The 17388-nt window shown below is 38.0% G+C and overlaps 1 protein-coding gene across 1 annotated transcript; it reads right to left on the reverse strand.

Moving 5' to 3' along the window:
- Positions 1-3100: 3100 nt before the first annotated feature.
- Positions 3101-14320, reverse strand: LOC143445100 (uncharacterized). The gene is made up of 4 exons (XM_076943962.1): positions 13559-14320; positions 7311-7606; positions 7082-7203; positions 3101-6993 (listed from the first exon to the last, which is right to left on the reverse strand). The coding sequence occupies exons 1-4, from the start codon at positions 13800-13802 to the stop codon at positions 6855-6857; spliced, it is 801 nt and encodes a 266-aa protein (XP_076800077.1). The 5' UTR covers positions 13803-14320; the 3' UTR covers positions 3101-6854.
- Positions 14321-17388: the final 3068 nt, after the last annotated feature.

The following is a 17388-nucleotide window of genomic DNA, read 5'->3' on the forward strand; positions in this document are numbered from 1 at the left end:
ATCATACTTCAACAACGCAAGTGATATACAAAACGAAATAACATTCGATAGAAATTCAGATGGGGACGTTGCTAACACAATGCATTACTCTGCAAAATTACTGAACAACATTGATAAAAAAAGTGAAGCAGTGCAATATCTGGAAAACGAGTATGTTATTCGCTGTAATATGTCAGAAGTTGGCAATGACGATGACATCGTAGATTGTCTTGCCACAATGGGACCCTGTTTGTTTTGTGTGATGAAATATCAACAAGCGAAAGAAGCTTTTATTGGAGAATTAGTATTACGTAACTGTTGTATTTAATTGTAACAAAATAACACTTTGCCCATGTATAAATATAAACAAAATGGTAACTTAAGAATATAAACAAGATGTGGCAACAACAACGTAAGTTAAAGATTTTTATGTTATTGTAGCATTCGTGGTGTGCCTTACCGTTTTAGTACACATACAAATTTCAGGAACTTATAGTGAGTTGTTTGATATCTCTGTTTGTTATTTCACATGGTTTGGTAAAGTGAAGAGTGAATAATTTTAATTTTTTTGCTAATTAATTTTTAGTTTCCAGTCAGTTATGCAACCAGTGGTGTTGTTTCTAAAGTTTAATCAATATTATAGAATGGTGTTTTGGAATGCTTTCTAAATAATAGCCGACTACTCCCACACAAGTCATAGATACATCGACAAATGTCAGCAGCGGCTCCCTTATGGTTGTTCATTATTCTACCGCTAGATGACGCTATTTCACTGTTACTCGAGCAAGTTGAATTTTAGTGCAAACAGGGATTAAACAATTTCTGTACAAACTGCGAGTTAATTAAATCAAAATGTTCACATCTGCTGTTTTGTGCATGCTTCGGTCACCCTGTATTGATTAAATACAACAGTATATTGATATACTTTCTCCTGCAATTTTTTTAGCTACTAAAAACCATCTGTTTTTCGGTGTTTTGCAAACAACTTTACTAACTACATAACGCCTTCTGCGGGCTAATGTTTATGAGTATGGCAGGTTTCAACGATATTTCTATTTCGTCCTTAAGTAGATGAGAAAAGGATCACGTATTTAGTTTTACTGTCTCATATGTTAAACTAGTGTTAAAAGCTCCACAAAATTGTGAGAAATGCACGTAAATGAACTGAAGAAGGAAGATTTAACGCTTCAAATCATTTCAATTGAGATATCGCCAGCCAAAAGAGAAGAAATCTTTGTTCTGCGTTAGCCGCTCTACTCTCTATGCAGTAAAGCCTGACGGCTCCAACAGATCAAACTGATTTAACTTATGTTCTGAATGACTTCACCTAACTTTTAAGAAAATAAACCAAAAGTCGAAAAAATCCAGAATGGTCTTAGTGATTCTTTGTTTAATTCAAAACTTTAAATTTCGCAGCGTTTATAAACGTTTAGCGTTTATAAACGTTCAACGTTTACAGCAATTTATTGGCTTCCATCAACCATAAGCTAAAGGGTTTTCATCAATAAAAACGCAGACATGTGAAAAACAAATTATCTTGGTTAATAAACCAATCACAATTAAGTACAAAACATTAAGATCTGTCATCATTCTCGGATTCCACTTTGTACTTTTACGGTGACGTCAAACCCCTTTGACTCTGCTACATGCTTCAGTGAGCTTTTGATATGCGAGAAGCAATAAGGGATCTGTTTTCCAAGGTTTCAAAATGACTTTCAAACACGTTTGACGTGTAAAATAGAAAAAAAACATTTTTGCGTATAATTTTCACGCCTACGTGTATCACTCGGCAAAAGCACAAAGCATTGCACGTGATTTTTCAGAAGACTAGCCTCTTAAAAACCTTTTTTCGAATCTCATGAAAGAAGATATCGCGGCTTAATCAGTTACCGAGATTTTCTCCTTAAAATATCCTGTTGTAGAATACATTACCAATTTATCATCTTGTGAAATTGCTGCGTCTCTGACCGATATACAGCAAGCGTCAAAACAGATTTTGTTTCAAGTTCATTCATCGAAACTAATAGAGGCCTCTTTTCGAAAAGCTAGGGAACAATTGTATTGGGCCAACTTAATGTGAAGAAGCTGTTTTCGTTTCTTGCGTTCTTTGCTGTGTCAGATTTCAACGCGGCGTGTATAAAATTGTATGCTTGTTTGTTTTCTCAACTGAAAACAACCAATTCTGCCTTTGCTCAGTGAACTTTTGTTTAAAACATGTTCATGTTTTAATCAATTAAAAATCTCTGTAAGAAACCTATACTTAAATATCAGTATCCAACGTTAAGCAATTGAATGTTGAGAGACTGAAAGAGTTTCTTATAAAAGTGTTTTGCTTAGTAGTTTTTTCCAGTCCTTCGTACGGGTTACATGGCTTATATCACAAGTGGTTTGTACTGTATTACGTCATTTCGAAAAGACGTAAAGTCCCCACTCCTAAAGAAATTTTGTCAGCGACATTGTTATAACCCATGCAAACAAGAAGTTCCTAGCCTGCTCTTGCTGAGCTGAATGAACGCTTGAGCGGTGTGACCATTATCACAATACTAACTGGTCATTTAAAAGCGTAAAATGGCGTGTTATTGTGATGCCACACACAATATGCTAAGTCGTGGACATGCCTCTTTTCTTCTTATTAGCTTTACGTACATGGTGTAATTTGTTCAGCGCGGGGTAATAACCATGATTAAACAGTAATTTTTGTTTTCATATGAAGCAAAAGCTTACTTAAGAGTTTGATGTCGTTTTGCGTCGGTTGTAACCTTTTTACTGGCTCTGCAGGTGGGCTTAAAGACTAGAAATTATAGCTGTCTCGGTATTACTATTATGCCATTAAACGTTTATTTGTTCGTTTTGTGTGTTTGCCGCTTATTGTAATAGTAATACTTACAATTACATGTTTCAGCTTCAACAAACAGTATTCCAATTATCTCTTATAAATTACTTGTCCTTTATACCATTTCATGCTCAACAATGTTTAAAATTGTAGTGGCTTTACATATTATATTTCATTCATTCGTATTTGCTTCTTTCCTGCGCTAGTATCACAACTCTTTTCTTCAATAAGCTTATCGACTTTTATAAATGTGTCTAGCCTAACTGTACATAAATCAACCAAAAACTATTCCGATGCAATCCCTTTTATTTTTATCGGTTGGAACACAATTTGACATACAATCAACGAATATTTGGCAGTGGATTCACGTCTTAAAGCCCTGGTTATCGTGCATATTAAAACAAACAACACTTTCCTTTAGCATGCAGCTGTCATTTTCAAACTACAGGCAAGTACACAAGATTGTATGTATCAGTTTTGCTGTGTTATCGAAAACGCAAACGTGGTTCATAAAAATGCAACGAAAAGTCTCACAAGAACGATCTTAACCAGTAAGACGACATCATAAAGAATATTTTTAATATCAGCTCCGCTGATAAAAATGACCTGCATTTATAGTTGGTTTTGGTAGACCAAAAATATCAAGTGAGCAAGACCTGTCTTGCGTGAAAATTTTTAAGAAATTAAACTTGAAAATGACGGGGATGTAAATAGTGCTGTTAACTTTTTTACAAAATGTTTTGAGTTATTTTATGAAACTTTCCAATTATACCAGTACAGTCAACATAAGGCACTTGTACACACTATTAATAAACATCAAACAGAAGGCGGAAAGATGGATTGTCCAAACCAAATATAAGAACATAAAATGGCAATTACCAAAAGTTGTGCTATAACAGCTAAAATTTCTAGTCCAGAGGTGAAACACAAATTTCAAGATGATTGGACGGCACCATAACGAGATAAAGCAGCGTTCATAACATGTTTGATACTGAAGTAATTGTCACTCGACACGTATCACATGTTAAACTGCAACAATTCACATACAAAGTTACATACCATAATGTCCCGCATTTAAAAATGAACCGTATACCAGACGGTTTTAAAAAATTTAACCATCGCAGATGGCTTCTTTCTTAAAATCTGGTAAAAAAAACTTTACAGCGGTCGCATTTGCTTGCAAATGTTTCCCGTGCATACCAGCTGCATCAATAGAAGTAGACTTTGTAGCAGCAGAATACAAGATTAACAATAACTAACAATGATAGCCGGCATCATGGACAATAACTTCAAAGAAAATAACAAACAGCATCGATTTTCTCATAAAAAGCTTAGCCAGCAAGCATAAGACATAGTGGCCACATTTTTGATGTAATACAGTTTTACAATCAATCTTGACAACAATAGTTGCCCAATCAGCATGAAGCATTAACATTTACCGAGTTACTATCACTTCATTTTTGGCAAATGATGACTGTAAAAAGTCCACGTTATTTGCATGGTAGACAACACCAGCGCATAGACTCGCTGCGTAGCCATTATATTAATACTCAATACAAAAATGAACATTTAGGTACAGTGACGTGTTGGCCTTCAAGAAACGGAGAAAGTGGAATACAACACAGAGAAGTAGCAGGCCAGTATATGGCACAGGCGTAAACGGTCACGCTTTCATTAGTGTGTGACTTCTAACGTTTCTTCGAATGGCGCGTTCTCAATGAAGTTTTAGTCTACCTACGTGCTGACGAAAGGCTGCATGCAATTATAGGTTTCCGTTCCTTGGTGTGTTTTTCGCTCATTTCTGGGCAATAGGCATTGTTATCGTTGCAGTGGCAAACCGTAAGGAATTCGTTTTATTTTGCATTTGTTTGAAATTTTGCTGCCGAATCGCAGGTAAGTTGTTTTGAAGCCAATACATATCAAACATAGGTACTGCCACGATTTCGGAAAATCGATAAGACCGGCGCGCACTTTGTAGCAATTAATATTCGCTTAATTACTCGAATAATTTGGTAATTAAAACCTGTAAATAAAATTTCAAAAAGAAAAAACGAGGTAAATGAAGCCAAATTTAAATTTAGGCTAACCGCATGATAACTGCAACCCGGAAGCGCAACAGTGCTCAACTGTAAACGAAGATTTGAACTTCACTGCCACATGTGTAGATCTGGAAACCCAAAGTTTGGTATTCGCAAAAAGCTTTTTGGTGTTATTAAGTCCTAAGCCTAAGCGCCGTTGCCTAAACAGAAGTTTTGAGTTTTGACTCGCTCGCTCGTGCTTTTGCCTGTCTTAGTTCCACTTGAACAAACACCGTAGCGTGAGTAAATGTGAGGTAAGCTGGCGCAACAGCATGACGGAATGTGGAGCTTATTGATTCAGCGATGTTACATCGCATAACATCCTGCAATCACTTTTAAATTCCATACTGATTTTGTTTTGAAAGTATTTTTGATAACCTATGTAAAGCCGAAAATCGCTAACCTTCACAATTAAACACTCCGCTAAAATGCTAGGCTAGACCTGTTATTAAATGTAACCCGACAATGAATTTTATATGTAGACAACGAAAAATGCAGACATTTGTTTTAAGGTCGTGGCACGACCTGACTCTGCATTGAAGTTGTACTTGGTGTAATGTGATGTCCAAGCTACAATTAAAGTTTTAAAATAAGATAAAATGGCACGACGTGTGTGTTACGCTGTAATAATATATTTTCAGATTACTTTAATTCCCTTCAAAAGTTGTGCCTTTAATCGCAAAATTACAGCATACGCCGGAGCCAAAAACGGACTAGTCCACTCCGAAGTGAAAACACCGGACGTTTAGCGGTAATCTACTTAAATGATTAAAATTTTTCAAAATAGCCTATTCACCCGAAGAGCACTCGACATTACAGTGGATTAAGATTCCGACTTATATTTTATTGCGGGTATGAAACGAAAATTTTAGAGCTGTGAACCTTTTTTTTCTGCATGCATGCTGTATAGGAGTGTTTTTTGTCATTTTGTAAAGCAAAAAAGGTTTCTATAGGATATATTATTTTAGCAGGTTATAAAACTTTTATCGGTCGTAATTGAAGTTTAATTTTCTTGGTCAAAAAGATCTTCGATACTAGACGGCATAAATCCAAACGTTCATTATAAAATGCGATAATAATTAATCAGTGTTCAAATACACTGACGAAACGAAACAGACAATTTGGAGGTTACCGCCGCCAGCAGTGTTTGTTCAAAGTCAGATTCTCGCTTTGCTTATTCCGTTCCGTTTGTTTACGTCTAGAAATGCAAACAATTGTTCATTTTCCCAAGACGATCAGTTCCCAACGAGACACTGCGTGCTTCAAAAGGGCGCGCCACGGGCAAGCTTTTGATTTGAGAAAACAACCAAAACTTGGGAAGAAGTTTGAATAAGCAGTTTTTGGCAGACGTTTGCTTACGTTGATGAGATCTTTATCTACAACAAATGGAATAACGAACGCGTGCCATCGCTGGTCAACATGATTGGTATATTTTAAGTTGTGACGTAATTTGCCTGCGTTCTGACGCAAAACTCAGCACCCCTTAAACCCAATTACTTCCGCCGTTGTTTCAGACAATGTTCGAACCGGACAATTCCGGTGCATCGGCCGACTTAATTTACACATCACTGTACCCAGCACGTCGCAAGAACACGAGGATTAAAATACAAACAAAAAGGCAAAATGATACCCTACCAGAGGGCCGTTTTAATATCTTCTTGTAAAAAATAAAAAACGCATGACAATCAATGCCAGCGGCACACAAAGAGGAAACGTAATGGACAGACGGGTTCAGCAAAGCTGAAAATGGCAGTAACATGTTGTTTAGTTAGGGGAGGAACTTTTAGAAAAAAACCTAAACTTAGCAGCAAATTAGCACACCTTTCGGTGCCAATTTACCACAAAAGTACATGGAACACCATAGTCTTGAATTTAGAAGTGTTGAAGTAAGTTTAAATATTTTTACCCAAAAAGCCGTTGAGAAATTGTTAGAGTTTTCATTAAAATGGCAATTTCCAGGAACTTTACTCAATTGAGACGCCCATCTTTTGACCTGGTACCACCATGACGCCACGGGGAATGACGCCATACTCGATATCATCGTCACAACTGCTGTTGCCACACAGTCCGCTGTAGCGAGGAGACGGACTGACACTCTGTGCTCTGAAATTGTCAAGTCACTGCGGTTACGGCAAAAGATATTCGAAAAAATCAAAGAAGGTACAACGTAAAAAAAGGCTGATGATTTTACCTTTCAGGGCTTGAGGGTAAGTGGTCAGATGCTGCTGAACCACTGCTGCCAGTTTCAGCCTTCATCAGTTCACGTTCCCTTTTTTGCTTACGCCATTTTGCGCGACGGTTCTTGAACCAAACCTGGAAACGTGATAAAGGGTTATAAACGATGCAGTGATCAGACAACTTTCGAAATCATTTTATTCACTTTGGGGTTGAATTGTTATTTAGATGGGATTGGTTCTAACCTCAACTCTTTCCTCTTTGAGTTCCACTTTCTCCGCCAATTGTTCGCGCATGACCACATCCGGATAGTGAGTCTTTTGGAACATATTCTCCAACGCTTCAAGCTGATCTTCGGTGAAGATTGTTCTGTGGCGACGCTTACGCTTAGCCGGGAGTCGATAGAAGAATCCTGGGGTTGGTGGAGCGGTTCCACCGATCATTCCAGGAGGAAAGAAACTTCCCGGCGTTGCAGTGTTGGCGGCGGCTGCAGCTGCAGCAGCGGCGAAAGCGTATGGAGACAATAGCGATGGGGAGCAAGCTTGAAAGTAACAACAGAAATTTAAATTTTGTATTCAAAATGTCGGAACCTTTTTATTCCTAATATAAAATTCCTATGTACAAAATAAAATCAGGCAGTGGACTTATGAGACATCCAAAAATCAGGTTATTCGACAATGAGTCACCACCGGGCGTAGGCGGGACTATGTCACTGTAAGACCATAACACTGCACAAAAGGCATGAATATTATCGAAGACGATAAGCTTAATGACCTATAGTCCTATAGGGTGAAAGTAAGAGGCGGGGTATTAAAACAAGGACGTATTTTAACCGCGCGTCAGATAACTGGAAGCGTCTTAATAACGAGTGATACTTGACAAATCTTTCTTAAAAGACAACTGATCCTACTCAGGGTGTAGGAGAACGTATGGGCGCGTATGATGCAATCCAGAGTGCTATGGACCTCCCAATCTGACTGTGACGGATCGACGAACTAAAGAGTGTTTTCTCATGGCGCTTTGTTCATTTTGTATAAACGAGAGTGCGAGGATCTGGGTATTATCGTGTTTTTAAGCGCGATCTTAATGGATTCGTAACAGACCGAGATAAACACGACACCCGGTACTTAACTTGCTGGGGCTCAGAACGTCACAGAGTGTGTTTCGTCGCTATCGACACTTGCTTTTTAACACTAATCTGTCGTTAACGAGCGACGTTTTCATTCATATACTTGATATAGGCTTCAAAACATCTGACTTTTCCTTTTAAAATCATACGAGTAACCCGCAAGAAATTACTTCATGGTTAACGTACCCTGTGTAATGTTTGTGTATCAATAACACGTGTCAATCTTTTAGTTTTTATGTAATGAATTCTGGTCGAAGAGGTTCTCCGAAACAAATACATTTAATGCGATGTTTATCGGCCTTCGCTATCAGTTAAGATGTCGGTTTGAAATATAAGTAACGCCAGGTCATTGCGTTTTGAAGGAACAGATTCTTGCTAGATGAACATTTATCATGCGCTTATCTCAACGGATCACGATGGAAGATGCCATAGAAAGTAATACTTGCGAATTATATTTATAATCGATTGCTTCAACGCGCCAAAAGGCTTACTTCAGTGGCCAGAGAAAACCATTAAAAGAGATATCAAATTGAATGGACTGCGTTTTTATATTTTGTGATGGATTACTTGGCAGGCCGATACCTTGGTAAATCCAGCCTCCCGCTGTGACCAGCTAACACATTTCGTCGTGGGTGGGTATCACAAAGTTATACTACGAAATAAAACGCGTATTTTCCAGTAATCCGATCTAGGACGCTCATGCACAGTCGGGTAATTTCGCTTGGTTATGGCGGCCATTGTCTACTATTACCGCTAAGTTATTTAGTTTAAAGTTAGACGAAAATATTGCGCCAATAGAGCGTTATTACAAAAATATGCAGCCGTCTGACTATTGAGTAAGAGGGTCTATCGCCAAATGAGAGAGATAAAATTTCGGTAATATTTGTTTTTATCGCTCCTATAACTTTGACGAAAGACATATCGCTTTTCTCACTTCGACAATCCGAGTTACAGTCACGTCTCAATTCGCCGCTAATGGTCGAGTTATTTGTTATCATTTTTTAGAGAACCCGTCAGATTGGTTCCGACTTGCCTAATCCGGATATTTGACTTTTATTCCAACTGCTGGACCCCAATGATTGGGCTTGAGTCAAGCCGTGATATTGCTGATGTTTTTTTTTAGCTCAGAGGGTGTTTGGAATAAACAAAAAATCAGTTTTCAATTTTGATTTTGTGGCAAAATACTTGAGCCGTTATTGGCGCTGGAATTAAAATTAGGTTTGTCACAAACGTAGAATACTGTAGTACGTTTTGAAAACATGTGAAGTATTTTCAAAATAATACAAACCATACTGATCACCCACTTTGTAATCTAAAAAGGCCAAATCGATAAGCCAATACCTCAGTTTCTAACAGCATTCCGCGATAAGCAAACGAATTCCAAACAAAGTCTATATAACTTTCAGAATGTTTTTTTTTCGTTTTGAAACTAATAAGTTATGTGATGTAACTATTAAACGACCGTTCTGACAACTATTCGTTCAACTTACCAAAAAAAATCTCGTTTGATGTCACGATTTTACCAAGACTTGTACCAATCCTAACGAGACGTAAGTGGTTTTAACTTTGATTCGCCGTCGGATGTGATCAAACGTTTGCGGTATATTTAACCAATAGTGTTGATGGTTGATTACATACTGCTTGAGTGATTGTCCGGGCAATGATTTTACGATAAGCGGTCTTGCCGGGTCGTCATATAACGATAAAGCTATGACATGAATGTCATTTGAGCAGGATGTAACCGATCCATAAAAACAAGTTTCAATCCGATTTTCAGCTTAAGTTGTTTTAGCGTCACCCGTAACAACTTTATAATCTGGTATAAAGAAACCGGTACACCTGTACACGTCAAAACCTGGATCGCACATAAACCGCTAGTTCCGTTTAATGAAAAAGTTATAGGCTCTATAAACCACAGGTACTGAAATGGTAGAGACTGGCGCAGTGTCATCGTTCAGTTTCCGTGTAAATGTCACGAGCCAAAGAGTGCTCTAAAGGTGGGACAACCGCTGTGTTAATTTTGCAACTCACGCAACGGCTGGGCTGCTCTTAAAAAAGATGTCTTTCGTGTTTGACGTATGAGAACGACGCGAAAAGTCGGTATCGACATAATCTTTGTACCATTAACTCCCTAATTCTAGACGCCCCGATGTCTGCGATATGCGGCCGAACGCAACTCTCCTTGCAACAAAGAAACATCCATTAATATTCCTATCGATTCCAATTGCTCGTTTTGCGGCGTACTTTCTCACGGTGGCACGTTTGAATTATGTCATTCGAATAGTTTTCCTTCCAGAAAGTTCCTTTTTTTCCTACTTCAAACCAGTAGCCCGTCATTATTCATATCGGCAGCTCACCTATCGCCTTTCGATCGCGACACGAGGTATTAAAGTTTTAAGACCACCTTTGGCGATAAGGAGGTTTCACTACCCGCTTTCGCTTGGGAATTAAAAAATATCCTGTTCGACAAAGAATATCACATCCCACTCATGTGATATACAACACCGATAAATGGAATGTTGTTTTCCATATTCCGTGGATATTAACGGATTATTTAAGTTAGAATTAAATTTAACCCTTCTGCTGTTTGCAGAGAACTCTTGGGAAAACATGATGTCATTGCTAGACTTCCGCTTCGACGCAATGACGTAACGGTACCAGGTGCACTTGTAATTACAAGCGATCTGTAAAAACGAGCGATTTGGGCTCGGATTGATTGTTCAAATATTTTTAATCTGATAATGATCTGCGTTTTCCTGCCCTGAGGGAACACGCAGAAGGTTGAAATTGCGGTTGGAACCCCGGTTATTAACTGATTAATTTATATCCATTCTGAAATGTTCAGATAAAACGGCACAGCAAGGACACTCCCCTATGTTTAACCTCGAACTCGGCCAGGCCATCCCATTGGGAGCGTTAAGTAGAGTTTCACAATCAGCATCGCGTGTAAAACAGAAGGCACTAATTGGCTTTAAAACGTGACGACAAAAAACGGAAAACACTCTAAGAACAGTCGCAAGATTAAAGAAACCGTTTCGTCATCTAACACTTATCGTTGTTTAATCCTAAGGAAACCAATTCGGATTGTCAAGTGTCCTGACAGCCAACACAGCGAGCTTTGATAATAATCACAATTGTTTGTCGTCGCGATCAACCGCTTAGCGTATAATTTGTTGTACACTAATATCGCTTAAAACATGGACGGATTAGTATATGATTGTAATGCTTGAGAGTGAATAAAAAGTACAGTTCCATCAACCAGCTTTTGTTAAAGCATATTATAATTCAAAGACCTAAGCAGCACCGTCAAACGACAAAATAACGAAAATTTTCTAGAATAAAGGAGTTTTTTCTTCATGAGCGTCCAAGCGTGAAACGGCGAAATCGACAGGGCAAAAACTGACAAAAAAACAGCCAGAAACTAAAATGAAGCAAACAGGACAAAGCAAATTCGTTTTTTTGAGTTTGCTCAGGCATGCAGTGAGGGATAATCCTTTCCCTCGTAAGGAGAAAAACACACGAGGCCCTCCCGATCACTTCAAGTACTATTAAAATAGGGTTGCTCAAAGAAAAATATCGCTCTAATCCCTTGTCTTGACGTCTAAGCACCCTTTGTGAGAAGGCAAAATAGGGTAAGCGTTATATAGGGTTCCACGTAATTTGAGCCCAATCTGCCTTGCGTTTGACTGGTTTGGTGGTGTTAGCTTATGAAATCGAATACGACTTCGGGGATTAAACCGATTCCATTAGCGCGTTTTTCACGATTACACCGATAATGAAGCGAAATTTCGAAAACAAGACGGTTACTGTCTATGTTCACTGTTCATGTATCCAAACGTTAATGTGTTTGCTTTCATTTTATCCATGACTGCAGCTTACATGAACCACGGGCGACGAGCACAATACGACGCCAAAATTTACTGAGTTAGGTCTAATTGACACCCAGTAAAATATTTGTAAGTTATCGTAACAAAAAGAAGCATACCAAAACCGACACAAGCCTGGTTAATGTAAGCCCAATCCTTCACGATTTATTTACGTTTATTGATAACTGTCGTCGCAATTACCGCTTTTAACAGAGTTCCCTTCATTCGCCCACTCTCCTTAGAAAGAGACGCTTTGATAGCGTTTTGAATTTGTGTAAGAAGCTTAACATTTCGATGAGAAAAAACTTATCGTTCATCTATAATGGTTGGCATTAAAAATCGAGTGATTTTGAAAATTGCCGAGAATGTTATTATAGCGACACTATCTGATCAAGTCGTACCATTAAAGCATGAAATTCGTTTTATCTTGCGACACAAGGCCAGGTTAAGTCCAAGCCAGATGGCCATGTAAACGATCTACCTGAGATTAATGGATAAGAAAAGCCTGAGTTGGAAAAAGCCAGTAAAAATGGAAGAGCAACCCTTTACCAGGCGTGCGTAATCTCTTAAATCAACAAAACGGTTCGCTCGAGGCTGGTTAAACCAATTTTTTGCAAATTATCGACGTTTTCGGCTTCTACTGAGGCTTTTAACCAAGGGCGTATATTGAGCGTTTGTTTAAAACGACAAGTAATCTGTTTTGCCGAATGCGCTTTTTCAAATTGTTCATGGAAAATGGCATTATTTACTTTCAAAATGTCGGATGTCGGATTTAATGAAATTTTGTGTCGTCTTTGAAACGTTTATCAAAATACCGCACTCGGTGTGTATAATTCCAGTTACAGCTTAACAAGCAAACAAATGTCGCAATTGCGCAAACCTCACCGATAAGTTACGCCAATCGCGAAAGAGATAAATAAATGCTAATACGGTAACCGTCCTTGGATACCGATTTTAATCCGACCAAGTTTTGCGTGAGTATACCACTTGTGTTTACTTTAGGAGTAGACAAAATGTTAGTAATCACCTTTAAAACCAACAAGCACCACACCGGCCTACACTCCGTTGGAATTATAAGCGTTGCCCTTAATGGATATAGATGAGCTCATTCTATTAGTTTAACAGGTATGAACCCGCTGTCGTTAGGACAACAGGTATATGGGTGCCATCACAACACGTAGATACATCAAAATTTGCTCAATCATTCTTCTCCATTTGAATATGGGAGAATTAACCGTCGTGACGTCATCGAGGTTTGATCCTCGAATTTATCGTTCGAAATCGGACGAATCAGGAAATTTTACGCAAATAACGAAATTACTAAACGTCTGTGTTTAAAATGACCGTTTAATTGTATCACTTAAATTATGATTTACGTGATTTATGCTCTTCCAAACAAATGAAATGCTAAAAACACTTTAAAAAACACCATATAAAGTTAGACTATATATTTCATAAGAAAACAACAAACAATTAGTAAAAACTTGATAAAACATACCTGATCCAGTGTACATTCCAGGTGATGAAGCGACGTATGGATAGATGTAGGAGTAGCAAGCAGCCAGACCAGAGCTCGGGTAGTTTGCGGCAGCGGCGGCGGCAGCAGCGGTCAAGGAAGCTCGCATATAGGGTACAATCGAACTCGATGTTGTCATTTGAGTGGTGGGGATCGGGTCGGTAATTGCGCTCGCTTCGTTCATCTTTCCACCCAAAATGTTATCAATGCTAAACTGTAGGGACATATTCTTCGATTTTGCCTTTGAACACGAGGAAATAATTGCTTTTAAAAGATCGAACACTTGTCACTGTAATGCTCTCAGCAATGTCACTTGTCGTTGCTTAGATTGTTTTTTTGCGATCGATGTCGTTTTATCTTTATTCAATTTCGATTATTGACAGTCTTAAATCTTGTCCGGGGGCTAAGGAATAATGTCTTATGTCAGCCTGATTTAATCCGATTATCTGTCAACGTGTCGTCTTGCTTAGCAGATGCTGCTTCTGATTGCTTTGATGGTGAGTCTTTGATGATGCAGATCTTTCACTCTTCTTTTTCGCGATACACGTATAGATGCGTTATTAGTAGTAGTATAGTAGTAGTAGAACAATGATCCGTAATTACAAGTGTACCAGCCACTGTATATACGGATATAATATCTTATATTACAACAAGAGTCCCGCTCCGTGGTAAAAGTAAACTTCTGCGTTTTTGCTGTTACCTCGTGCTCATTTCTCGTCGGTTTGATATCCCACCACGAGTTACGTTCGGCTTTATCGCAGAGCCAGTCTCGTTCTCACTCGAGCGTGACGCGACGCGAGATTTCTATATTCTGTAGCGTGACGAAAAACTCTCCTTTTCTGATTACGTAAGGCGAAAAATGTAGAAGGTTTTTGGATCAGTTTGTTGAATATCTTCGAAGTTATACTATAATGAAATTAGCTGTAGTAAATGCACCATTTTTGAAATTCGTTATGCATCTCCTATACATTTGGCACATAAAGTTTAAGCATGTTTAGATTTAATAATTTTGTGAATTAAACTAAAAGGCAACAAGAAAGTTTCTCGTAAAATGTCTTTGCTGTGTAATGAAAAATGTATGAATTCTGAACTGAGCCAGCTCTAAACTATATCGTAATTTCTATGGAATACAAATACAGTTCATTTATAACATTTTCCCAAGTTGATAAACTATCCTTGTTATCGTTTACTATCGTTTCTCAAAACTCAAATAATTAAACAAAAAAAGGCTGTGGAAATTAAGATGTTTCCAAACCTTTACAAAGCAATTAAACGTTGAAAGATTTGATATTTTACATGACGTCATGATATGAATGTAAACCATTAACGCGTCTTGACGACAGTAAAAGGAATGTTATCTCGAATTTTACGCTTTTCCTAATAAGGGTCGAGACAGAAGTGGTCCTTCGTTAAATTTACGTATCTCAGTCTCTATTCTCCCTACCCCCGTATCAATGCGGTTGAAATCCCCAAATTCTAAATCTACTGTCGTGTTCATACCGCAACCGATGTGGGGCTTAACCTTGCATGGAGTGACATATTTTGAGATGTCTATTTTAGTGCTTTTTTTGATACATCCACCATTTAAAGGATTTTCCTCAATAAAACATAGCAAAGATATCTCCTTTTTCCGTTTTAGAAGTGACAAAGTTTTGCGAATTTTTGCTCTGTGAAACTGATTAACTAACGATATTACCCTTAGAACTATGATGTAATTGTTTACTGCAGTTTTTTATTGACTCTTAACAGGATTTTATGGTATAGTAAGGAGAAATCCTTATTATCAACCCACAGACACTGAAGACATAGTATTTAATAGTTGGGACATTGTCGTCAAACTTGTTTTGTCAAGATTTCGTGATCATGACACATCTTGATTGCACGCACAAGCCACTGCGTCCTACGCTATTCTAGGCCCAGCTTACAATGGTACTGATAAGTGGCCGTTTCTGTAAAACTACCTGTTGTTGCGCATGAACAGAGACTATCAAAAAGTTAGACAATCGTAAAATTGATTTCATTGCAAAAATATGTCGTTCCCTTTTATTCAACGGAAAACTTGGGTTTAGAATGATAACGTCTAGGTCACTCGATAATTTCTTTTATATTGTTCAATCAAACAGACGCACGGATTGGCAAATAAAGCTCTTTTGTACAAGTCCGTGGGATTTCTTTCGTTGTTTGTAAAGTGTAAATTGGAAAATATCAGACGGTTGAAAATTTTAGACATAAAACTATTTTTCATCGCGTGCCTCCGAATGATAAAGTTACGGTGAAGAGGGGCGATGGATATCGCTTCGCCAAATTCAATCCAAAAAATGTCGAGTTAAGATATTTGATTTTCAAAAGAAAAGACGTTTTTCCTAAACACATAATGTCTGTTGTTTTGTCACATTGCGCTATCGATTTATTAGCTCTTGAGCATTGGTATCGAATTGAAATGAGGGAATATTATCGGAAAATCCCAGTTGGAAAGATTACCTCGTGATCTCGACAATATACGGCAAGCACCGGAGGGCTTCTCCATTCCGCTTCGGAGATTGTGTCAATATTTTAATACGGTATCCAGCGTACAAAAACAAACTCGGTTATGATCTCGCAAACACTGACGTAATCTTTCAACGCATTCGCAGGTGTATCAAACAGAACAGGTTTACTTGAAGCACTTTTAATAACTCGCACATAACGTTACGCAGAGAAACCCATTAACGGCTCGACGGGCAAACAATTTTCCTTTTATTCTCACAAAATGTGATTTATTTGATCACATTAAAAAGCTATAAGACATTATGAAGCGCTTAAATCGTTGAATTTTAGTCACGGTGCTTAGAAAGGTCCATGTAGAGGAGAGAAATATATTAAAATATGCGAACCCCAAATAAATTTACAAGATAAAGATCAAAGTGTTGTGAAGGTGTGCTGTTCCTCATCACCTGCCGTTCTAAAAAGGCGGTTTTATCGGGCTAGGATCTCTGTGATGTGAGTTACCCAGAAAAAGCGCCTCGAATTGTTTGATGGCCAAATCAGACATTGATCTAATTTAAGCGATTTAGAAAAGCGCTCTCAAGATCAAGGTAAGAATTTTTCAATAATCTACCTATCTGACTCGAAAACGGCTATAACATGTTTATCCCCGAGGTAAAATGAACGTCAAGCAACGTTTTGCTGTTCAAAATTGCGGCTAAACCTACTACACCTACCGCTAATCTCTTCAGTAATGATCTTGATGGAAAACCGCTGACGACTTGAAAGGTTATTTTAAATTCCTGACGTAAGCGTAACCATAATTTCCATTATGAATATAATCTGAATATTCTAAACATGAATCTGGTGAAATGAACGAAGGTAATAGGTGATTAATGTCAATCATTAGGATGTTTGAGTTTAGTTTTGTCGATGGTGGACGGTTCGTTGAAGTAATTTAAAAAACGCTTCAAAATTATTTTAAACAAACAAACTTATGCAGTGTCTCCTCATATGATGTTCCTGGATTTGTTTTGTCAAAAGATCCACTTTAAAATGACCAGCGGTTGTCGAGTTGACCGCTATTAGCTCGAGAAATGACGCTCGTCACTGTTTGGATACATTTAGGTTTTAATGTTATTAAGGTGAATGCAGAACACTTGCAAGAAACCTTGTTTGCGCCAATAACATTGCGGCATGCAATGACGAACAAGACGTTTATTGAAGGATTTGACACTTAATCTTTTGCGGACCACCACGAAAATACGTTCAGATTTATTCTGAGCGGTCTTGGTGGCAATACAAGGTCCTTATTAGGGCAAAGACGTCCAGAATTGCAGGTACCGATT

This window comes from Clavelina lepadiformis, chromosome 2 (assembly GCF_947623445.1).
Source record: "Clavelina lepadiformis chromosome 2, kaClaLepa1.1, whole genome shotgun sequence".
NCBI lineage: Eukaryota > Metazoa > Chordata > Ascidiacea > Aplousobranchia > Clavelinidae > Clavelina > Clavelina lepadiformis.